The 25,760-nt window shown below is 42.9% G+C and overlaps 1 protein-coding gene across 5 annotated transcripts in view; it reads left to right on the plus strand.

The window, feature by feature from the left end:
- The window catches only part of nlrc5 (NLR family, CARD domain containing 5), a 191,041-nt gene that overhangs the window by 107,243 nt on the left and 58,038 nt on the right, over window positions 1-25,760 (plus strand). For all 5 annotated transcript variants that reach the window (XM_078544136.1, XM_078544137.1, XM_078544138.1 and 2 more), the window contains 13 exons: window positions 1,156-1,203; window positions 2,967-3,062; window positions 3,264-3,347; window positions 4,595-4,678; window positions 6,309-6,398; window positions 7,857-7,901; window positions 9,409-9,459; window positions 9,539-9,622; window positions 10,020-10,103; window positions 12,347-12,436; window positions 14,256-14,318; window positions 16,858-16,941; window positions 24,287-24,370. In XM_078544136.1, coding sequence (XP_078400262.1) covers window positions 1,156-1,203; window positions 2,967-3,062; window positions 3,264-3,347; window positions 4,595-4,678; window positions 6,309-6,398; window positions 7,857-7,901; window positions 9,409-9,459; window positions 9,539-9,622; window positions 10,020-10,103; window positions 12,347-12,436; window positions 14,256-14,318; window positions 16,858-16,941; window positions 24,287-24,370 — 987 coding nt within the window. The remainder of the gene's footprint in view (window positions 1-1,155; window positions 1,204-2,966; window positions 3,063-3,263; window positions 3,348-4,594; window positions 4,679-6,308; window positions 6,399-7,856; window positions 7,902-9,408; window positions 9,460-9,538; window positions 9,623-10,019; window positions 10,104-12,346; window positions 12,437-14,255; window positions 14,319-16,857; window positions 16,942-24,286; window positions 24,371-25,760) is intronic.

The following is a 25,760-nucleotide window of genomic DNA, read 5'->3' on the forward strand; positions in this document are numbered from 1 at the left end:
ACCCCCAAAGAATATTCCCAGCATTTGAATTAAAAACTTTTTTTTTTAATTCGTTCATGGGATGTGGGCGTAGTAGGCTAGGCCAGTATTTATTGCCCATCCCTAATTGCTTTTATTCAAAGGGCATTTTAAGAGTCAACCACATTGCTGTGGGTCTGGAGTCACATGTAAGCCAGACCAGGTAAGGACAACAGATTTATTTCCCTAAAGGGCATTAGTGAATCAGATGGGTTTCTATGATAATCGACAATGGTTTCATGGTCATCAGACTGTTACTCTGGGTCTCTGGATTACTAGTCCAGTGACAATATCACTATACCACCGCCTCCCCTAAGGAGATAAATGTACTTTCCTTTTCAAGCAGCTCCACAAGCTGTTTAAAAAAAACAAATGTTTAATATACAAAACACTCCCTTTGTTTTGTCATCAGAACAAGTGAAGTTTACCATCATACCCACACAATGTAAAGAAGTTTCAGGGATAATTTTCTCATAATGGAGCGGGGGATAGGGGAGGAGCTCTAAAGCAGTTTTCAGCCTTGAATATCTCTATGATGATACACTGTTTGCTATGTATTCACAGGTAGCATTGTGCTACTTCAGAGATTTATAAAAAAAGGTTAATGATTATGGTAATGCTGGGCCAGTTTATGCCTCTGGGCAGCTGCAGTGAAGTCCCTGCTACCAAGTTAACTGCATGCCCAGATCAGCAGAAGCACTTCAGTGCACCAATAAAATTGCTTTGCCCACTTAAAACTGTTAGTATCAGCTTTGATCACATTCTTGTCCAAATGGTGGTGTTGGGGCACACTGCCACTTTAAAACACATAATGCCTAGATCACAAGCAGTGTGCAATCAGATGCTTTCATTTCAATTTTTATTTATTGATCATCCCTAGTTGCTCTGGAGAAGGTGATAGCGAGTCTCGAATGACTGCAGTCCTTGGGGTGAAGGTACTTCCACAGTGCTGTTAGGTGGGAAGTTCCAGTAGGTAGAGAGTTTGAGGATTTTTGACTCAGTGATAGTGAAGAAACTGGGATATGTGTCCAAGTCAGAATGGTTGTAACTTGGAGGAGGAAAGGTTTGGAATAACATACTTTATTGCTGCTTTCATTTTGATGTTTAAGAAACTTCATCTATTCATTTCTATTTTAGTTTGGGGAAGAGTGGAAAAGGATTAATCAAGTTCCATGAAAAATACAGGTAATTCTACTATACTTTGAATTGACAGTACTTTAAAGAAATAGTTTCTCATCACATCTGTCAAACAACTCACAGCACTTCGCTATACATGCTATGTGGGTGACTGCAACAGCCATTTTGCATTCTGTTTGATTCAACAAACAGCCTTTTATAATTAGCATTAAAGTTACTTTGGGAGGATTATAAATGGGAAAGATGAGGGTGCTCTTCAGTTGTATTGTGAACAAAGCCAATGGCTCAGATTTGCTAGAATGGGGTGTCTACGACCTTGGTTAGTGACTGGGCCAGCAGTGTATCTCCTTAACCAATGAGATTTAATGATTGAGAACTGGACAGGAGAATGACGTGGATCAAAATCAAGTGAATTACAGTCACATCATATATCGAAAGAAAAATGAAGTGAAAGAAAGTTTAAATTAAGAAGGAGAGAGAAAAGATACAGAAAGGAAAAGTAAAACGGCATAACATCTAAATTTAACATTTTAAATATCTGTAAGAATAATTTACTACCTGTAGGAATGAGAATCCACAGTTTAAAATTGTCCCTTTTTGGGCTGGAGAGGCTGAGGAACATTGTGGAAACATAAATCTTTCCATTAAGAAGGTCTTTACGCTGTTAAGTACAAGCCCCAACTCTCTGCAGTGAGTTTAATTTGGAATTAATGTGCAAATGCTGCAATTTCTTGAAACTCATGGGGAGAGTTTGCCAGTTTTGCGAGGCTAACAGCGAATCAAAGGGGAATATTTTCTTCGCTACAAATTGCTGGAGGATTTATACTCTAATAAAGGTTTGCTCATTAAACATTTGTCATTAACACTCCAGGATGCCCACCGCAACTTAACAAGGAATTTAAAACTCTGTGCAGCATTTTTCTTATATCATAAATTAATTGCCCCTCCATTGGTAGCCATGCCTTCAGCAGTGAAGGCCCTGAGCTCTGGAGTTCCCTCCCTGCCTCTCTACCTCTTTCCTCTTTCAAGATCTTCTTTCAAATCTACCTCTTTTCGACCAAGCTTCATCTGTACTAATACCTCCTTCTGTAGCTAGGTATCAGATTTTGCTTTATAATGCTCACATGAAGCACCTTTGGACATTTTGTTATGTTAAAGCTGCTTTAAATAAATACACCTTGTTATTGCTGTTTTATTATACTCTCAGAAGATCACATTAACTGGTTGCTGTTTCTTTAACTATTAAACAGCTTGAGCATATGGACTCTTCTATAGGAACCATTAAATCCAATCTGACAGTTAGTCCTCAGTCACAATGGGCTGAATTATACAGGGCGCCATGGTCACTGTGCCCTGATTAAAAAGTCAGGGGTGGAGCCAACCCAGGACAGGAACGGCGGCCCCGCAGCCATTTAATGCGCTGGAGGCAGGCTGCCCCGCAGCCATTTAATGCGCTGGAGGCAGGCTGCCCCGCAGCCATTTAATGCGCTAGAGGCAGGCTGCCCCGCGGTCGCAGGTTGCCTGCCCCTCAGGGGCAGAAAGAACTTGCCGGGCTGGCTGCTTGGCGTGGGCCTCTTACCACCGGTTAAATGCTCCCAGTGAAGCGACGAGGTCCTTAAGTGGACATCACGTTGACTGGATATTTGTAATGAATGGTCAATAATCAAATGATCCAAATGTCTTACTTTTTTCTCCCATCCCCTGGGTATCCATCTTGTATGTTTCCTGTTTCACTTCACATCACTTTATGTTTATCCACCTAAAAATACATGGAGGAATTGCCAGATTATTTATTTTGTTTCAACTTTTAGATTTCAACAGGAACAAGAATTCGAAACGCCATCAGAAATCTTGTCATTTGGAACTAAATATGGAAATAAGGATTTATGTGTGCCAAAGAAAATTAGGTATGAATATATTGTTAGAAAAAATGGCATTTAATTGCAGGTGTAGGATCTTTTTGAGACATTTTAAGAATATTAGAAATTGCTAATTTAAATCAGATCTACAAATACTTGTCAATGGCTCCAGAGGTTTAGAGTCTTTCATGTGTGTCATAGTTCTTTAATGCTTCATCCTTCAATGACATTTGGGACTTTGTGTTACAGACTTGAAGAATGTGAAATGGATGTGGAAACCATGAGAAACCTTTGCTTGATACTTGAACAGTGTTCTGGACTTACAGAGTTTGAGTGAGTACAAGATGGTGATGATAAATAGGCTATAGAAAAACCATTGGATGAAGCGACCCAAGGTCGAACACTTCTTTTCAAACAATTTGACAGCAGCAGTCAGTATTTCAGCTCTAGTTCATTGATGAAGTGTTATATTTGGGAAAATTAATAAGCAATCTGAGATGGAGCACATTGAGGCTAGCTGATAACAGTGACTTGTATCAGAAGGTGAATTTGAAAAATCTTGCAAAAATGCTTGGCCTAACAGATTGGCTAGGAAACACAATTTTAAAACCTTCCTTTGGAACAAAATGCTGACAGGGTCAAAGGGCACCTGGGTGAGGTACCTGAGGATTGAAGACCACCCTCCACCCCACCCTCTGCCGTCCCCCCCCTCACCCCCCCCCCCCCCCCCCCCCACCCCTGCCCTGCAACTCCCACCATCTCTCGCCTCTTCCCAGTGGTAACAGTCTGCCAGTGTGACTGAACCCTTTAGGAAGGCATGGGGAGAAAATATCAGTGCATATTCTACAACATCACTTAGGAACTAGACTCATGACCTTATTCCTGGAATGCAGTGTTGCTCATGGAACTAAATTTCCTCCAGTAATTGGGGACATAGCTTCTTTGGCTTTGCACTAGGCGTATTTCATTATTTAAGATATTAGGCAGTCATTTGGAGAACTGGGCATTTATAAACTTGCTGCAGAATTGTTTTCAACGTTAGGAGTATATTGGTTTTCCAGCTGTGCCATCAAAATATCAAAAACTTACTGGTTGAGAAATAAAGCTCTCTGCACATGGTAAATGTCCATGCAAGGAGCCTCATAGAACTGAGCAGAGGAGTATGCTGCCCACAGTATTCCTTTGGTGTTCTGGTATCTATCATAAACTGTGTCTGTAAAACCGGTATATGTAGTATATCAGCAGCCTAAACGGGCATCTGTACATTCTGAAAGCAAAATAATTGGTGAGTATAAACAACACCTAACTTGTTATATCCTCGGAGTCAATAGTCTGGAATTTCAGTGGGAGTCCTCCAAATCTGCCAGTTTAACTTTAACAAAAAATTTGAGAAACAGAGTAGACAAGTAGAAGTGACCATTGATGCTGTTTCTCTATGGTTTCTGCGAAAGTTAACTTGCCCCATTTAAACTCCTGTATCATGATGCACTCAGACTTGTAAGTACCTTTTAAGAATTGATTGAAGAACACCTCGCGGTATAGTACTTCTGGAGTTTGACCTATACTCTTTCCATTTGCAGCTTGTCAAATAATGCACTGAGTGATGAGGTTATTGCAGAACTACTGAATCATCTACCAGGCCTACATGACTTGAAGATTTTGAAGTAATCCATTCAATATCTCTTCTAAACAGTGATTTATTATTCTAAACATATTACATTTAGACTGCTGAGAACCTCCAAGGAATTCTGTGCTCCTGTCATTTATGAACTCTCACTCTGTGATGTTGGTTAAATCTCCTAATATGGCAAGAACAGCGCCATCGAGGAGTAGCTTTATTACAATTAGAGTTAGTTGGAGACTTTCCAATTGAGGACCCACACTGCTCCTCCATAAAGTTATGCTAGCATTGTTTTACATGTTGCGTTTCAGTGGGTCATTTGAATCTGCATTTTACTGCAGTGGTTCAGTGGGTAACTCGCTTGCCTCTGAGTGAGAAGGCCCTGTGTTCAAGTCCCACTCCAGGACTTGTTGGCAATGAAAGAGCCCAGCCACTGATGTAGATAAGCCAGCATGTATTGGTGCTGGTCCCCAGCCTGGATAAATGGGGAGGGTTAGTGGCAGGAATGGCATCTGGCTGTAAAACCTCCTGCCAAACCTCAACAAGCATGACGGTTGATGTGATTAACCAACATTGTGGTGACTCCAAGCAACATGGGAAAAGGTGAAAGAGGAAGGAAGGACTTGAATCTGCCCTTTAATGTGTGTTAATGGGGAATTGAAGAATTTGGACTGATACAGCTCTGTGATATTTTGTTGCAGGTGTTCGTATTTGTTGGCCTGAATTTTCCCGTCGGCAATTTGGGGGTAGGGCCCGTTTGCCGACGGGAAAATAACGCGGGATGACGTCGGGAGGAACCCCCGATGTCATCCCGGTCCCTTTAGATTTTTAGGAAGGCGGGCAGACAGCGAAATCAGATGTCCACCCGCCGACCTGTCAATGGCCAATTAAGGCCATTGACAGGCTAATGAAGATAATTAAAGACCTGCCCATTCAACCTTAAGGTTGGCGGGCAGGCCAGGAGCTCCAGCGGGCTTCTGATAACACCACCAGTGCATGAGGTTTCATGTCCGTTTTTAAAAAGTCTAATAAAGTTGGTCATTTTTATTAACATGTCCCCATCTCATGTGACATTGTCACATGAGGGGGACATGTTAATAATTTTTTTAATTTTTCTATTTTTTGACTTTTCTTACCTGTCACTAATCTCCCTGAGACAGGACTTTGCCTCAGGGAGCAGTGCACTCTTTCACATGCATGCGCGAAAGAGCGCACTTTGACAGATGGGGAATCCCTCCCCCCCGCCACCCTCCGCACAGGAAGTGCATAGCGCTTCCTGTTGGGCAGCCCGCTGGGTGGGCCTTAATTGGCCCGCTCACTCAAAATGGCGGCGGGCCCCGTTTCGATGGCAGGGGTCGGCTGTCCGCCCACCACCGAGCCGGTGGGGCCCGCCCGCCATCCGCGGGCAAAACTCTGCCTGTTATCTCTGCTGTGATATCTATACTGTACAGCACAGCTGTATACTATGACATGGCAGCACTGTTGGCAAAATACTTGGCTGAAAACTACCTTTCTCAGACTGAAACGTTTTGAGAATTTCTTAGCCAGTTGCAGATGGCATGGTAGCATGTAGAAGGGTAGCCTGTCTTTTTTACCAACTAATGTGCTTTATGTTCACACCAGAAAAACTCAATTGTTGATTTTTGCCTTTCTCCACCCCTTCCACCTCGCAGCATTACAGATAACATTATTTCACCAGACGCTATCCTTTTGCTGGCTAATTCTCTGAACATCTGTGAAAATGTTCTGGAAGTAGAAGTGAGGTAAGTGCAGCGAGATCTTGCGTTGAAATATTGGGGGAGCTTCAGGATAAAGAGGAGTGGAAACTGAGTCATGAAACAACTTCATCAGCTTTCCAGTACCTGTCAACACTTCCAGAATTTTCTGGGAGGCAGTAAGAACAGGAGAGTCTCCTGGTCAGCCCTGCTTGATGCAGAGTGACACCCCACAAGTTATGGCCTTTGGTGATAGGTTGACAACCGGCTCCAGGGAAAATTAACCATGGAGACATAAGCACATGCTTTGTCTGCCTCATGCGCCACTAGGCATGGGAAGAGAAAAGAAGAATGGTACAGGGAAATTAAGGGGAGTTAAAATGTATTCTTAAAAAAAACCTTCAGCAGCAGCAGCAGCACCACCATGAATATTTTCATCATTCTGGCTCTGGGAAATTTGTCGAGGTCAGAGCAGGGTCACATCACTGAGAGAAAGCCCTGTCCTGATGCACTTCTGATCAGGCCCCCACCATGAAGGAAGATATCGGCTCTCACACAAAGCGACGTGCAATGGTTCTATGATGAGATTGTTTGAAGTGCTGTTGTTACCTAGTCCTACCTGGGTAGGAGTTATGTGCCCTGAACACAAGGAGAAATGAGACAAATGAGCAGTTACCCTTTTTAGAGGTGAAGTTGAGGGATAATTATTCATCAGAACACTTGGGAGTTCCCTGCTTTCCTTTCAATTGAGCATCATGGGGCATTTAACATTTACCTGAGCTATAGGAATAGGCCAGACCACAGTTTTTAGTGTTTGATTCAAAAGATCACACTTACAGTGATGCCAGTCGCTTTGCTGAGCTAAACCTCTTCCCTATTCTTCTGTATCTTTTCTGCAAAAATGACAATCACTTGCAGGATCACAGGTGCTCCTTCATAATACAGTGTCAACCTCAGTAAGGCACATAACCCAAAGGAGCAAAAACACAATGCCTTGTTTAGACCTTGAACCGATACAAAGAAAGCAGTAAGTTTACTTTTGTATTAGCCCCTAATTGACCAAGCAGTCAGAAATACTCCTGATGGAGTAAAAAACCTTTGTGATGAGCCAAATTTTTCAATAAATGGGTTTGCCAAGCCTTTTTCCCCTCATACCACTGAGTACAAGCCAGCGACAAGATCTTCTCTGGTCACTCTTTGTCGGGTCTGTGTAAGGGGCCTTAAAAAGAATAGCCCAGGAATTCCGTTGTGTTACTGGCGGTCTCCCATAGTAACTCCAGCAGTAGACTGATGGAAACTCTGGGGATACAGCTCAGAACAGGGGAGATCAGTCTAAATCCTGTGGGCTTTCAGGGTCAGCAAGCTTATGATGAAACACGAGTGTCCTTCTTAATAATCCAACCCCCTCCCCTCCCTAGCCAAGCCCTACAATGATGACAGAAGAGTCTCCACACGTACAACAGAGAGGAGCAAAATCTTAACGTGTTAGCTTGTTTTCTGTTACAGAGCGAGTGGGAGAGCCTCAATAAGCCTCATGAAGAAAGCTTACAGGTAATATCTTCTTAATATTTTCCTATTCCTTCAGTTGCCTAGGCCCCAAGTTCTGGAATTCCCTCCCTACGCCTCTCTGCCTCTCTGTCATTTTCATCATTTAAGACACTTTTTAAAAACCTACCTCTTTATCCAAGATTTTGGTCACCTGACCCAATATCTCATTATGTCCTTTGGTGTCATACTTTGTTTTATAAGCACCTTAGAGTGTTCCATTATGTTAAAGGAGCTATATAAATGCAAGTTTTTGTTGTTGTTGTGTCATATTCCTGTTTTGCATTGCATCTGCATTACCTGTAAGCTGACACAATTCCGTGCCGTCACACAGGACTATTTATTTTTCTGTGGTATCTAAAGGCGAGACTTTACGGCCGCATTGCCGCTGGGATCGTCCGGTCCCACCAAAAGTCAATGGGCTTTTGGCTGGGCCGCCGAACCTCCCGCGGCATGTCGCGTCATGACGGGGCCCGAAGGATGGCTGGGGCCATGTTTTTTTCAGAGTTAAGCTATCAGAGTTGGCAGCAATACTGTTAAAAGTATTCGTTTTTAAAAGCTATGGTCTCCCATATGTCCTCCGCTTTGCAGAATTTCCACTGCAATCAGGGTGAAAATTGATGTTAGAATATAGTGTAGACCAGGTAAAGATATGGTCCAACCAGTGTAAATATTTGGCCATTTGTTTTCCCACAACAGCATAGGGCCAGAGTGGATATTAAAAATATGCTGGTGGTGGAGGACTTGCTGTTACCTCTTCTGAATTTCTAACCCTCAGTGTTTTGTTGGGTGAGATCACATTGGGCAGCATTTTCCGGTCGGCGAGCGGAGGCGGGTCCCACTCGCCGACATGTAAAATGACGCGCAGTGATGTCGGGCGGACGTCCCGATGTCACCGTGTGTCATTTAAAGTTTCAGTTCAGCGGGCGCGCAACCTATTAAGGCCTGTTTAAAAACTAATTAAGACAGCTAAGTGAGCTGCTCATCCAACCTTAAGGTTGGCGGGCAGGCGAAGAGCCCAGGCGGCCTTCACGTTTTTCATGAAAGCTCATCCACGGGCGGGATGAGGTTTCGTGAAGGGTTTTAAAATTCAATTAAAAAGATTTTAAAAATTCATCGACATGTCCCAGCTCATGTGACACTGTCACATGAGGGGACATGTTTTAAAAGTTTTTTTTCCTTTATTATTTAAAATTAAAAACCTTAAACTGGTCTCCCTGAGGCACCTCTGCGTGTGAAAGAGCGCAGTCCCGACTCAGGGAAATCCACCCCCCCACCCGCATAGGGAGTGCTCAGCGCTTCTGGGCGAGCGTCATGCTGGGCGGGCCTTAATTGGCCCGCCCACGTAAAATGGCGGCACACAGACTTCGTGGGTTCGTGCTCGCTGCCACCTGCCCCCACACAACCCCCCCGACGGGGGCGGGGAAGTTCAGCCCATTGTTGCAGTATTAGTAATCATCCCGCTTGTGTGAGTTCCTTTGTTCCACTGTTAATGCTCCTCCTTTTTTTGCAGACTTAAAGATAATGGGAAGAAACCAAAACCTCCTTGCTCACAGATTCTCAGGTAATCCTTTGTCTTGTTCCGTCGGGCGATGATTTAATTCACTAGGCCGAAAAATTAACATTATCTCTTGTTTTCAAAGTCTGAAGGAGTGTAACCTGGGTAAAAGGAGTGTGGAAAAACTATTCGGGATTCTCGAACGTTGCAAGGACCTGACTGAGCTAGAGTAAGTACATTGTTAACCAGAGCTATGTCTGATTATCTGAAGCACAATATTAGACTGGCACAGTTTAGTTACCCCAGTTAACTTCCATTTATATACCTAGATACCATTTTGGGGATTGGGTGCCCATTAACTGGCTTACAAGACACAATTGTGAACATTCTTTGTATAACCTGAAGGTTGTGCGTCCAATTTAAATGGTGCAGAGAGCAGAATAGCTGTTTGTTTGGTGCTCCGGTGTAAACAGGCAAACTGCCAGTATTGAATGTAAAAGTTTGATCTCAATCTCCCCAGGAAGTCAAACTTTAAGGGAGTATTATAAATAGCCTAACCAAATGCTTATGTGAATTATGTAGTCCTCCCATGTGAAGTAAAGTCAGTTTTATTGATCATTCTTCAGCCTGTCATGCAATTTACTTGGAGATGAAGAATTGCAGCGTCTGCGGGATTTCTTACCAAAGCTGCATGTTTTAAAACTAATCGAGTGAGTATCTGCCTTTATTATGCTGAAAACAATAGAATCTCAAAATTAGAGCGTACTTCAACAAAGGATTAAACCATTCTCCTTTTCCACCTTCAAGTTTGATGGCAGTTACATAACTGGAGTGAAATTGAAATTACAGCTAATGATATTACAGCTATTGCAATGTAAGAGAACAATGATCACTGAAAACTGTCCAGGATTTTCAGGCCCCGACACTGGCAAGCGTCCTGCCCGCGGCGACGCTGCCCACGGCGACGCTGCCCGCGGCGACGCTCAACAATGTCGGGGCCTGGCGGGCATTAGAAAAAGCATGAAACCTCATCCACGGGCAGGATGAGGTTTCATGTAGGTTTTTAAATTTTTAATAAAATTGTCAATGAATGTGATAGACATGTCCCAACTCATGTGACAGTGTCACATGAGGAGACATGTTAGGGAAATTTATATCTTATATTTTAAAAATTTTTTCAAACAGCAGCCAATCTCCCTGAGGCAGCACTTAGCCTCAGGGAGATGAGTGCGCTCTTTCACGCACATGCACGAAAGAGCGCACTGTCGGCTCAGGGAATCCCCTTCCTCGCCCGCACAGGGAGCGGATAGTGCTTCCATGCGAACGTCATGTTGGGTGGGCCTTAATTGGCCCGCCCACGTAAAATGGCAGCGGCCCCCGATTGGGGGCGCCGATCGGAGGTGCACCTCCACGCGCCCACTCCTAAACTTCCCCCTGTTCTGCCCATAAAACTGGCAAAGTAGGTCGGCTCTCCACTGTAGCTGCCATTCCCTGTTGGCACTGCTGACTGTAGATGCTGCACACCGTGGGCCCAGACCTTTGTGGGCTCAGACCACCCTCCGTCGTCCCAGCCCCACCCCCCCTCCGTCGTCCCAGCCCCCCCCCCGCCTCCCCGCCTCCGTCGTCCCAGCCCTCCCTCCCTTTGTTGACCCTGCTGTAAATACTGCTGTCATAGGCCCTGTCCTCCTGTAGGCCCACCCCACTGTGGACACTATCCACTGTAGATGCTACCCACTGTAGACCCTGTAATTAACGGAAGTGAATAAGGACAGGCAATCTGCAATGTCAGTTTTACACCAGAGGGAAAATAAAAATATACCCAAGTGTTTCCTCCCTGACCATTCCAACAAGCATAATGGAAATGGTCAGCAAATGGATCCTACTTAGCAAGTACTACAACTGTCGTTAATGAGTGCTGCAAATTATTACTTCTAGAACTACAGACATAAAATAATCTGGGCCCTCCCTATGGAAACAAAGGGCAGAATTTTGCCCTTGCTGGGCAGGCGGGCCCCACCAACTCGGCGGCAGGCGGACAGCCAACCCCCGCCGCCGAAACGGGGACCATCGCCATTTTGAGTGGGCGGGCCAGTTAAGGCCCACCCAGTGAGACACCCGATGGGAGGCGCTATGCACTTCCTGTGTGTGGGGGGGGAGGGAATCCCCAACTGTCAGAGTGCACTCTTTCGCGCATGCATGTGAAAGAGCGCACAGCTCCCTGAGGCAAAGTTCTGTCTCAGGGAGATTACTGACAGTCTAAAAAAACTTTAAAAATAGAAAAATAAAAAAATTATTAACATGTCCCCCTCATGTGACATTGTCACACGAGATGGGACATGTTAATAAGAAGCACAGAAACTTTATTAAAGTTTTTAAAAACGGACATGAAACCTCATCCCACCGGTGGATGAGGTTTCATGTATTTTCAGAAGCCCACTGGGGCTCCTGGCCTGCCCACCAGCCTTAAGGTTGGACAGGTAGGGCCTTTAATTATCTTAATTATTCTGTCAATGGCCTCAATTGGCCATTGACAGGTCGGCGGGCGAACAGCTGATTTCGCTGTCCGCCCGCCTTCCTCAATATTTAAATGGACTGGATGATGTCGGTGTTTCCTCCCAACGTCATTCTGCGTTGGTGAGCGGGCCCCTCCCCCAACTCGCCAACAGGAAAATTCTGGCCAAAGGGTGGAATTTTACGCCAGCGGGATTTTATGGTCCCACCAATGTCAATGGAATTTTGAACGACTTGCCACATTTTGCAGCCCCCATCGCAACAGGAGCTTAAAATTCCACCCCATCTGTGTATTTTTACAGTTTGTTTTCAACATACTTGACGAAAGAAATTGGATTAGCTGTATAATGTATCAGCTTTCCTTCCTTGTTATTTGTAGCCTACAGAGTAAGACTGCTTAATTTTGCTGAAACCTGTGTTTTATATCTTTTCGGCTCCATAGTGTTAGCAACAACAGAATCTCGCCTGCTGCTGCTCTGTACCTGGTGGAATCTCTCAATACTTGCAGCAGTGTGGTGGAGGTTGAAGTGAGGTAAGCACACAGTAATCATTCCTTTAATTTTCTCTGGAGGCTGTGCTCCCTTCAACAGATAAAAATGTCCTTTTAGGACCTGGCAATATATTTGAACGATTCAGATCTGCTACAAATATGGTTTGCTCATGAGATCTCTACACTTGATTACAAAATAGCTTCTGGGATGTCGGACGTCATGTCTAGGCATCATGAATGTGAGAGAGTCTGGTTGGGCCAACATACCTGCCTGTCATTTTTATATGTCTATAAACATACATGTAGAAAAGCATAAATATGTAGATTGGCATAAACCTGACAGGTGGCTTTCATTGTCAGTAAATGTCAGTTGATGTGCATAGGAACAGGTAACAATAAGTATCTGTCTAGAATAAAAGGGCACTATTTAATTAGGCCAATGGAACTCTGACATTGGTTAAACCCAACTTCACAGGATACACATCCTATTAAAATGGCAACAAAAAAGGGCCCTATTTTGCGCAGAGATGCCTGACAGGAACACAGTCAAGTGCTTCCTTTAGTGGGCCCATTGGTGAAAGCCAAGAAGCAACAGGAATTGGATATGATTGTTAATCCTCCAAAAGCATCAGATCAATGAAAGACAAAGTGAGTGCTGGGATGTGCCTGCAGGGCATTGGTCTACAAGTGAGAACAAATTATAATGACATGTACAGACGAATTTACCCTCTGATCCTCCAGCTTAATCAAGAGCCCACCTGGCACCCTTAATTGTATAGGGAACCTGTATCCATGCCAGTTAAGGAGGCGCCCTAGTCAAAATCCCAACGAGTGACTGTTTCTGCCTGGGGGTGGGGAGTAGTGAGGGGGTAGGTTCAGGACCCAGAAACAGTCCTGGCTCCTCTTTCCTGCTCACTAAATTATGAAGAAACCTTCAAGTTACTGAACTCAGTTTCCTCTAAGGAAAAAGCTTGAGGAGAAACTTAATATGGATCATCAAAATCATGAAATGTATTGATTAAGTAAACAAACTGTTTAACTTGGACAATGAGCCCAATACTAGAGAACACAATTAGAAAATATAAATGTCTAGAGTGAGATTGGAAATTGCCGAAAATACCCAACAGGTCAGTTAGTATCTGCAAAGGGAAAAGACAACTTATAGGTTAGCACTGAGGTCCTTCATTTATAACTGAATTGTGAGGAGAAGTTTCCCCAGAAATGTTCCTTTTGCCAGGTACTGATCGACCTGCAGCACATTCTTGGCATTTTCTGTTCTATTGCTTGGCTCTTCTGAGTTACTCTTGAAAGGCCATGTGCTCAAAATTGACTGATCTTCCCATGGATTAGGGTTGATGGATCTTCAAGAAGACACAGTTAATTTGCCATGAAAGATTGCATTGGAACTGCAATTAAAATTGATTTAGAAATTCCAATGAATACACAAAGAATAGGGCATTCAGCAAATATTGGAGAGCCTATATCATGTAAAATCACTGCTGTCTCACAGTAACATGGCACTGGATTAACCATATGGTGAGCCTTGGATTTCTAAGCCACATAACTGGGTAAGACTATTATGATAATCAAGAATTGTTTAAAGGACCAGAGGGTAGGAAAGGCTGGCTCATTCCATTAGAAATCCACACAATGGCAGTAATTTAGTCCATCAGCACTCTGTACAATAAAGGGAATGGGCAGGCGATTGGATGATCAGATACTAAACTTGGTTCAAATTCTGTTAGGGTTTAGGCTGTGCCTGTCTAAGGTCAGCTGTTATAGCAACTCTTACATCCAATTTAGTAGTAGAGCCTTTTTAACATGGATTATGTTTGTTTCATCTTTTCATTTGTTTGCATAGCTTATCTTCACATGGAAGGTCCTTTATAAAGTTTGCAAAGAGATGTGAAAAGAAAGTGTGTAGGTGAGTGAATTCTTTGTGTCTTTTTATTGTGACATCATCATATTTGTAGTTCATAAATAATTAGATCTCAAAATGGCATATAGTCTCACTAAATGAGATTTATCTGAACTGCATTTGGACCCTTAGGCTCAGGATAAGCCACAAGCCATGTGGCTAGTTGGAAATTGCATTTCTGCATTGCAATTCTGATTAGTGACTGATTGCATTTCTGATTAGTAAATAACTAATGAGTAACAGACATAGTTGTTAGTATCACAATACTCACATTTGCATGTTTTTTTTTCATATGTCCTTCCGTATTTTGTGCATTTTTTAGCAAAATAGTAAGACAAATAAGCAGAATGTGCAAGTTTTCTTGAACATTATGAGCGCTTTGGCCAGGATTTTCAGCTCGGTGTACGGGCGTGCCCGACATGCCCGAGCGTGAAATAGCGCGCGATGACATCGGGGGAGCACTCGCACAATATTTCGGTCGGCAGGCGTGCACAAGAGTCAGCAGCGCGCCTGCCAACAATTAAGAGGCCTATTAAGTCCCTTAAGCAGGTAAGAAAGTAGAATTTTTTGCTGCCCGTCCAACCTCACATTTGGCAGGTGGGCGAATAGGCCAGGCAGCCTTTGCATTTTTTGCAAAATGTCATCCACAAGCAAGATGAGGTTTCCAACAGTAAATAAAAAAGCAACAGCATTTTTTAAAATTGATTTTTAACATGTCCCTCTTCATCTGACTGAGTCACATGTGGGGACATGTTTATATTAATTGTAGATTCCTCATTTTTCATTTTCAAAATCTTCAATTCCCTGAGGCAGCTCTGTGCCTTCAGGGAGCTTTCACTGAGCAAACTTCAGCGCTCGTGCTCCTCCCAGCCCCACCCTGGCAGCTCTGAGGCTCTCAGCGTGTGTTTCACACTGACTCACCATTAATTGGCCAGCCATCATGAAATCGCAGTCAAGGCCTGATCGCGGGCGGCAGACTGTTTCGCGGCCGCTCCCGAGCCTACCCACCGTGCCTGCCCAACAAGAGGAAAACCCTGCCCTTTTATTTCCTTGGTTGCCACACATAGAGAAGTGTGAGTTCATACATTTAGGGAGGTCAAACAGTTACAGGGATTACAAAATAAATGGCAATATACTAAGAGGGGTAAATGAAGTGAGAGATCTTAGCGTACAAGTACACAGGTCCCTGAAGGCAGCAGTTCAAGTAGACAAGGTTGTAAAGAAAGCATATGGAATTCTCTCCTTCATTGACAGAGGTATAGAATATAAAAGTAAGGATATAATGTTGGAATTGTATAAAACACTGGTGAGACCACAACTGGAGTATTGTGTGCAGTTCTGGTCACCACATTACAGGAAGGACGTAATAGCTCTGGAGAGAGTGCAGAGGAGGTTTACAAGAATGTTGCCAGGGTTAGAAAAGTGTAGCTACAAGGAGAGATTGGATGGGCTGGGGTTATTTTCCTTAGAACAAAGAAGGCTGAGAGGTGACTTGATTGAGGTGTACAAAATTATGAGGGGAATAGATAGAGTGGACAGGATAAAATTGTTTCCCTTGATGGAGAATTCTAGAACTAGGGGACATGGATTCAAGATAAGTGGCAGAAGGTGTAGGGGGGACATGAGGAAGAACTTTTTTACGCAGAGGGTAGTGGGTGTCTGGAATTCGCTGCCCAAGTTGGTGGTAGAGGCAGAAACTTTAAACTCTTTTAAAAAGTAACTGTATCTGCACCTAAAGTGTTGTACGCTGCAGGGCTATGGGCCGGGTGCCGGAAGGTGGGATTAGAAAGGGCACCTGGGTGTCCTCGGGCTGGCATGGACAAGATGGGCTGAATGGCCTCCTTCTGTGCTGTAACTTTTCTATGGTTCTATGGTGATGGATGTTATTAAACAAATGTAAACATGTGATGCACATTGACCTGAATTGCACGAGTATATTAAGATGTTTTCTACTAAAATTAGTAAATGTTTCTAAAGTGGTTTCGCCGCAACCACACTTGTGGCTAGACAGTTTTGTTTGGCTCTGCATACTTCCATTGGATGCTCACTGCATAAGTGCTGGCACCCTCACCAAAATGGCATTCAGACATATGCGCTTGGGCCACGGGTGCCATTTTGAACCTCTAAGTGCTCAAAACAAAAAGCACTATGGATCTGAATTTTGCGCCCAATCTATCAATGTATTTCATAACTAGGGATCATGTTTATCTGGGGTTATGAAATGATTTACTTCACTATCTTCATTTACCTATGTTTAAATTATTTTGTCCTATTTTATGTGAATTCCTGTTCTCCCACTTAGGTGTTTTTTTTTCTTGCCAGCTTTCAGTTCCTGCTATTTCATGATTCCTGTTAATTCTTGATTGCTATCTTTCCTGCTTAATTTCCTTTGTAATTTGATGCTTGCTGTTCAGTTAATATTCCGTAGAATCAGTAATCTTTCAATTTTTGGTTAAGTTTTACACATCCTAGGGACTAGTGAACACAGAACTCTTTTTGATAATATTGACGTGTATTATTTCTCTTCTTCATGGGTTGTTTGCAGTGTGAAGGAATGCAGATTTAAAGAGGAAGAGCTGTTGAAATTCTTCTCAATTATTGAACGGTGCACCCATCTGACAGAACTGAAGTAAGTACAGTTTCCCTCTAAGACGTTGCCTTATTTCAGTGGTGCGCAAGGAAGGCCTTGTAGTTGATCCCTTGCAGCTCTTGTCACATTGCAGCAAACCACGATTTGACCCATTGCAGTAGTGTGTCCTCGTACAGAGGACAATGGTGCTCATAAATTAGAAGGCATTTGTTAATTCTAGATGAATGTTAAATATATATTAATTGTGTTTAATTGTATGAAGGGTGTGGCATTAACTCTGGATTCATTTGAACCTCCTATAAATAGATACAGACTAAAACTGTGGTTGTTGTGTTAAGAAGTGTATGTTTGTAATGTGTAACTCTATAAATAGTGTAAAGTTTGGCTCCAGTTCTGTCCTCCAGCACTGGCTTTCTGGAATAGAACATGGTAGCAGAGGGTGATTGCCTCAAGGTGAAGGTTGGAAACAAAGAAAAAAAATGACAGAAAACTACAATCTGAGAAGCTATTGTGAAAAATGGGAAAAGAACAAGTGTAAATTGTTGGGGTATGATTACCCTCTGATGTTCTTAGAGTATGAACCATATGACCAGTGGGAAAATTAAGTAGGTATGTGAACATGGATTACGTCCCTACAAAGAGGAAACAGGGCCTGGACTTGTTTTGTCGTTTCCTACTGAATTAACATCAGCAAAAAATGTTGTGAGCTGGCTGCCCTTCAGTTGGATAGTGATGAAGGTTTGGACCTTCTATTAGAATTCTTAAATTAAATTGACAAGAAAGATGATCTGTTAAATGCCTTGTTCAGGGGGCATTTAAGAGTCAGCCAGACCAGGTAAGGACAGCAGATTTCTTTCCCTAAAGGGCATTAGTGAACCAGATGGGTTTTTTACAACAATTGACAATGGTTTCATGGTCATCATTAGACTTTTAATTCCAGATTTTTATTGAATTCGAATTCCACCATCTGCCATGGCAGATACGAACCCGGGTGCCCAGAGCCTTATTCTGGGTCTCTGGATTATCAGTCCAGTGACAATGCCGCAATGCCACTGCCTCCCCAAAAAACACCACTAGCAGATCTAGCTATTACAGCAGAAGGCAGAATTAGAAGAGCAATAACAAGTGAATAAATCCCAGAAATGCTGAAGGAACAGTTTATAGGTGCTTCAACTGTGACTCAAAGTATCGTCATGTGATTAACTGCCCAAAGTAGGGAAGTGGGACCCTTGAAATGAAACATGATGCAGAGAATTCTGAGGAACATCACGAAGATATGAAGAATCTGAACAAATTTTACTGGTCGCAAGGAGTTTTCATACCATGATGAATGTGTTAGTTGGGGACCCGTTTATGCAATATTAGATGGTGCTTGTACTTCGACAATATGTAGAACAGATTGGCTAAAATGTTACCATGATTCATCAAGTAGTGAGGATCAATGCAAGGTTAAGGAATATAAATGCAAGGTTAAGGAATATAAAAGTACTGCTTATTTGGTGATTTGGTTTGGTGATGGCAACACATAGAAGACACTAAAGAAAGTTGTAATTCCACATAAGTTAGGTGAAGTAAGCCATTTTATAAGTACAGGTGTAGCCTTTAGTGAGATGCCTGTGCTTTTGATAAACCTTCCGTGAAAAATGCACAAATGAAACTCGGCATGAGGCGTGATAAGCATGATAATTATTTTCGGAAAATTGGTGGATCTGCAGTTTACCTGTCATGATATTATTGTATCCCCTTAACAATACACCAGATGTTTCTCAGAGCATTAGACAAGTATTAATGGCATCAGGCATAAAGAATAGGAGATGAAAAAAATCTGTCTTAAAATTACATAGATTTTTTGCTCACCCTATTTGTCAACGTTTAAAAATCCCGCTAAAAGATGCGGATTGGGTTGATGAAGGGTATATGAGACTAATAGAAGAGATTAGTGAGAAATATGAAACTTGTTTAAAAAAAAATATCAGAGGACACGGCCTCATCCAATTCGAAGCCTTCGATTGCCAGATAACTTTAACAAGGTAATTGCCATGGATCTAAAGATTTGGGACAAAGACAAAAATACTTTTATTCTATATTTAAAACCTGATGCCCAGATTTAGTCTTTCTGCAACAATACTTGGTAAGGACAAAAAGATTATTATAGGCAAGATCGTGGAGAAATGAATAGGGGCTTGACTTGGAGCATGAGCAAAGTTGCTGACTGATAGTAGAGGGGAATTTTCCAGTAGCAAGTTCAGGGATGTATGAACATCATAGTTCTGAATACCATTGTGAAAAGACCTTTCAGCAATGGATTCTGTGAAAGAAATCATGCAGTGGGATGCTGCATGAAATTTTAGCTGATTAACCAAACTGCAAGTTGACAGCTGGCCTGGCATGGGCAGTTCATATAAAGAATTCACTCCAGATGGCTGGAGGGCATAGTCGCTATGAATTGACCTATGGGAAAAGTCCCAAATTGCCTTCTGTTTTGAGTGATGATCCTCCTATGCTAGAAGGTACTTCAATTAGTTCAATTTTTTCTGCATGTTTGAATGCCTTACACACATGTAGATGGGCTTTCATCAAGGCTGAGGTCTTGGTGAAAATTCAGAGGGCACTGAGGCATCATATTAGACCACCTGAGACTTCAATTCAGGAGATTTAGTATACAATAAAAGAGAGGGTCATAGGAAATGGAAAGGCCCAGGTTTGGTAATGATGGCAAGACAATACTTATCAAACATGACAATCAAACTGTTAAGATTCATTCATTGCAATTAATCAAAACTAATTTTAAAACCTTACATAAGTACACAAGAAATATGAGCAGGATTAGGCCGTTGGCCTCTTGAGTCTGCTTCGCCATTCACTAAGGTCATGGCTGACTGATTGTGGCCTTAACGCCACCACTCTGCATGTCTCCATAACTCTTGACACTCTTATGAATCAGAAATCTGTCTAATTCAGCCTTGAATCTTGGACTCTGAGCAGCTGATAAAAGTAAACGAGACACCTTGTACCTCAAATTTTCCACGTGTTTTGTGATGAAGGTCTTGAGGAACAACATAGCATAGATGAAGGGCTGGATGGTGATAATATGAGTAATCCAGACACACGATAGGACTATCACATCCAAAGACCAATTGCCTATAGTGGGTGATATATTCCAGAGGGGTCGAGTGAAAGGAGGGAAGCAACAATTATGGAAGGTGCAGGAAAAGCTGCTGGCAAGTTTAAATGTTGCTTGGATGTTCATAATGGTGGCCAAGAAGCGAGGTCTTTGGACTGGCAGAATGGAGTGAAAGAATTGAGAGTAAGAAAGTGCAGCACAAGTACTGATAGTGTGTCCAGAAGTGGTTGTTGCATCGGAAAATGATTACATATTGGAGAAAGAGCATCTGATAGTGCAAAAGAACGATCTCACAGTAGTAGTCCCGACAGTCATAAAAGTGCAAATGGAGGCTGTAGCTTGATTAGATTATGCTATGAAATAAAGGCCACAGAATAATCTCAGAACAGAACTGGAAGCAAAAATCTTTACAATTGTGTTTTTTTGATGGCTGCCAGTAACCATGGGGATAAACTAATAAGAGAGGCAAAACAGAGGAAAAGATCTAGCTGGAGAGAGTTTGGAGTTTATTTGGAGGTACTAGATATGGGACAACCAACTTTGTCGCAAAGGTGGATTTATACTGAAAAAGTCCATGCAGGTGGGACTCATGAGGCTGAAGTGAGGTTATTTGTTTTTGAAAAGGGACTGGTAGTTACTGGTTACTGTTACTGGTAGTAGAGTGGACTCTTCCACAGCTGGAAAAGTAACCTTGAAAATATATATTTTTAGCTCTTTTGGCCACATATTCATAGGATCTCATAATCCTTGGAGTATGTATTTTGTCAGTTTTCCGAGGTCATTTCCAACCATCACAGAAATGCAACTTGCATCCCATTTGTCTGGGTCACCAACAGGTCCCAGAGCTGAAAGTACCTGCTGTCCTGAACCGCCTCTATGTTGTAACCAATTGCAGTGAAAGAATTCAACTTTCAATTAAATTGTGGCCTTTTCAACATTATTATGTAATTTAGACAGCCCATTCTTCTCCATAAGTAACATACTGGTGAGAGATCAATTGACAAAAAAGCAGGGTGACTTTAAAGGCAGCAGATGCAGAAGGAAAATGGTGGAAACGAAACAAATGTGTCAATAGCCTGAAATGTTGCTTCCGGGTTGTGGTATGCTTCATGAGGTCTGTTTTGTTGAAAATAAGTTCTATTCAGCTGAAAGCAGATCCTGCAATGTTTTATTGGTATCATAAAGGAAAACTTGCAGACATCTTCATGATGCATGTTGATGATTTCTTTTGGCGTGGTAGTATGGAATTTGAGAATTTGAGGGAGATTAGAGTACAGTTTAAAATTGGGAGTCAGGCTTGTTAGTCTTTTAAATAGAGTGGTTAAAATATTAAGCGATGTAGGTCTAGAATAACTTTAAACCAACAATCCTATGTAGAGAACGTTACTCCAATTCCAGTTAATCGTACAAAGTCATCACAGAAAGTTGATGTTATATCGAAAGAAGAAACGGAGCAATTGCAAATCATGATTGGTTTGTTGAACTGGTTGGGCACTCGGACTAGGCTAGATGTTAGTTTTGATGTATTGGAGTTAAGTACAACAATGAACCCATTTTTAAGGGCAAGTAAAATATATTTTTTTAATTATATCTGGTGAAATGCATACGTAAGTTCCCATTCTTAGGTAACTCAAAGAACATGAAACTAATCATTTTCATTTCACATGCTAAACTTCCTGATGCGTGGTGTAGTGCAGCTGGTTTCAATATTTATCATGGATGAAAATGGGAAATGTCCTTTTATAGCTTGGGAAGCTAAGAAAATTGCTGCTGACACACTGGCTTTTGTGGAGACAGTCGATATGGGAGTCTGTTTGTCAAATGTTTTAAGAGTGATTCTGTACAAAGGGCACACTGCAGATGGTATTTTCATTGAATGTTGTGTAGATAATCATTCATTGTGGGATAATGTATACTTTATAAAAAGTGAGGGTGAGGAAAGGTTACAAAATGGCCTTGCTGGTTTGAAACAAATGCTGGGGAGAAAGGAAATCTCTAAAATTAAATGGGTAGATACAAGTCATCGGCTGACTGATTGCTTTACAAAAAAAACTGCATGTACAAAGAAGTTGTTAGGAGCCCTACTGAAGGGACATCTCATAAGGCAATGCTTTGTACATGATATGGAGGTCTTTGATTTAATTTGCTTTGAAATTTTCGTTGTGCATATTAGCTCTAATTTTTATTTAAAGTGAGAGAAGGTAATCTATTGAATTGTATGCAGGTGGTGGAAATTAATTGGGGTTCAATTGAGCCCTTATCTATAGACACAGATTAAAACTGGTAGTTGGGTTAGCAAATGTATGTGAGTAATTTGTAAAGCTATAAATAAATATAAAAGTGTGTAAAGATTAGCCCCAGTTCTATACTTCAGCAACTGGCTTTCTGGAATATCACAATTGGTACCTTGATGACGAGGCAAACCAATCTGCTGCACATGATTCTAAGTTCTATGTAGTAGAACAAAGCAGTCCGCTTGATTGGCACCACATCCACAAACATTCACTCCCACCGATGCACAATATCAGCAATGTGTACCATCTACAAGATGCATTGCAGGAATTCACAAAGGCTCCTTCGACAACATCTTCCAAACCCACAACCACTACCATCTAGAAGGACAAGGGCAGCAGATAGATGGGAACACCACCACCTGGAGGTTCCCCTCCAAGTCACTCACCATCCTGACTTGGAAATATATCGCTGTTCCTTCACTGTCACTGGGTTAAAATTCTGGAACTCCCTTCCTAACAGCACTGTGGATGTACCTACAGCACATGGACTGCAGCAGTTCAAGAAGGCAGCTCACCACCACCTTCTCCAGGGCAACTAGGGATGGGCAATAAGTGCTAGCACAGCCAGCGAAACCCACATCCCCCGAATGAATTTTTTAAAATGTCATTGAACTTGTTTTATTCTATGTATTATTGCAGTGAGGAGTGAAACAAATAAATAAAGGGCTACAGGTTCACCAGTATGTTATTTATGGAAAAGACTAAACTCCATAGTAATGTTGAAAAGACCACAATTTAGTCAAAAGTTGAATTCTTCCACTGCAATTGGTTATAACATAGAGGTGATTCAGGACAGCAGGTACTTTTAGCTCTGGGACCTGTTGGTGACCCAGACAAATGGGATGTAAGTTAAATTTCTGTGATGTTTGGAAACGACGTGGGAAAACTGACAAAATCCATATTTCAAGCATTATGTTGTAACAGCTCAAGACAAAGTAGACTTGGTAGATGCAATCCTCTGTAGATTTTCCAGTCTTTCTTTGTAACTCAGTGGCCTAACCTTGCAGCTCTATCCTGTGCTGCTTCCAAGAATTGACTGTCTTTCTGGGCGTGGTACTCCACATGTGGTCTGACCTAAGTCTGTGCAGTGAGGATGATTTCCGCTGGCTTATGCCATTTTATTTGAATGGTGGATTTTAGTTTGGAATTCACATAGGGGAGAATTTTCTCCCCGTTGGGCGGGCTGGGCGGGAGCAGGCATGGGTGGGCATGCAGCCGATTGCCACCCACGATCAGCTGCACACTGCCATTTTACGTGGGCGGGCCAAGTAAGGCCCACCCAGCATGACGTGCACCCGGGAAGCGCACAGCGCTACCTGTGCGGACAGCGGGGGCGGGGGTGGGTGGGGAGGGAGAGCCGGGGCCTGTGCTCTTTTGCACACGCGTGTGAAAGAGTGCAGAAATCTCCGAGGCACAGAGCTGCCTCAGGGAGATCAAGGAAAGTCATAAAAATTTGATAAATAAAAAAATAAAATTATTCAGACATGTCCCTTCGTGACATTGTCACATGAAGTGGGACGTGTTTATCAATTCACATGAAACCATTTATTAAATTAATAAAGCCCTCATGAAACCTCATGGCACCCGTAGATGAGGTTCCATGAAAAATGCAAAGGCCTCCTGGGTTCTTCGCTTGCCCACCAACCTTAAGGTTCCTCAATTAGTCGATTAATGGCCTTAATGGGCCTTTGACAGTTCGGCAGGCGCGCAGCTGACTCCAGTGCACACCCACCGAATTGATGATCAGAATGACGTGCGATGACATTGGGATGCACGCCTGATGTCACTGTGCGTCATTTTATGTGTCCCGCACGCCGACCAGAAGATTCAGGCCATAGTTACAGTAAAGATTTTGCCATCCCTATAAAATGACTTTGTAACTGGAGAAGAGCAGTTATGAGTGCAGTTTGTTAATCACTAGGAAATGTTTAAAAATGCCAAAGTGAACTGTCATGTTTTATCATAGCCTGGCCGGCAACATGATGGGGGATGAGGGCCTGCGAAATCTGGTGGAAGTCGTGACCAATCTCAAAGACTTAAAGGAGCTCAAGTGAGTCAAGCACTAATCGAGCAGATGTATAGTACAATCTCTGCAAGGAGACCCTGAAAGCTTGATTACATCTCATTAATGGGATAGGAAACATTTTGTCACTCTGGTGTCTTTATTTACTTGGCAGGCACCATTGCTGTTGAGGTATTTGAAGCTGCCACTTAAGGGACTCTGAACAAGATTAGATCATTCAGCCCTTTGGGCCTATCTTGACATTCAGTTGGACAATGACTGACCTGTACCTTAATTCCATTTACCCTCCTTAGCTCCATATCCTATAATATTCTCACTTAATAAATGTTTATTCCTTTCAGTCTTGAAAGCTCCATTTGTCCCTGCACTTCTGAATTGGAGCAGAATTCAGCTGTGCTTTCTGCCCTGTTAAATTTGGTGGGGTGGTGAGGGGGTTGGGGGGTGCACGGGTTGGCAACAGAGGACATCATGAAGGGAGGGGCTCTGTTGGAAGACACCATTCTGCCTTTGCTATTAATCTCCTTCACCAGTGTGGTCCCGCCCACACCGCAGCCCACCCCACCCCACTTATCTCTCTCCCAGGGATCCAGCATAACTCCCTGGCGTAGGCCTCCAGTGCAGTACTGGCAGTGCCCACCACTCCCAGTGGTGCTGACAGTACTGCAGAGTTGCTGGCCTCTAATTGGCTGGCAGCTCTCTGGGGGGTGGAGTGAGGGAGAGCAGGCAAACAACATAAGCAGCAAGTGATAGACAGAGCTAAGTGATTCCACAACCAGCGGATCAGATCTAAGCTCTGCAGTCCTGCCACATCCAGTCGTGAATGGTGGTGGACAACTAAACAACTCACTGGAGGAGGCGGCTCCACAAATATCCCCATCCTTAATGTTGGGGGAGCCCAGCATATCAGTGCAAAAGACAAGGCTGAAGCATTTGCCACAATCTTCAGACAGAAGTGCCGAGTGGATGATCCATCTCGACCTCCTCCGTAGGTCCCCAGCATCACACATGCCAGTCTTCAGCCAATTTGATTCACTCCATGTGATATCAAGAAACAGCTGAAGGCACTGGATACTGCAAAGGCTATGGGCCCTGACATCATTCCGGCAATAGTACTGAAGACTTGTGCTTCTAGGCTGTACCCCTAGACAAGCTGTGCCAGTACAGCTATAACACTGGCACCCACCAGGCAATGTGGAAAATTGCCCAGGTATGTTCTGTACACAAAAAGCAGGACAAATCCAACCCGACCAATAACCACCGCATCAGTCTACGCTCGATCATCAGTAAAGTGATCATCAACAGAAGGGGTCATCAACAGTGCTATCAAGCATCACTTGCTTAGCAATAACATGCTCACTGAAGCCTAGTTTGGGTTCTGTCAGGGCCACTCAGCTCCTGACCTCATTTCAGCCTTGGT

The sequence above is a fragment of the Cetorhinus maximus genome, chromosome 6, assembly GCF_964194155.1.
Source record: "Cetorhinus maximus chromosome 6, sCetMax3.hap1.1, whole genome shotgun sequence".
In the NCBI taxonomy this organism is placed as follows: Eukaryota; Metazoa; Chordata; class Chondrichthyes; order Lamniformes; family Cetorhinidae; genus Cetorhinus; species Cetorhinus maximus.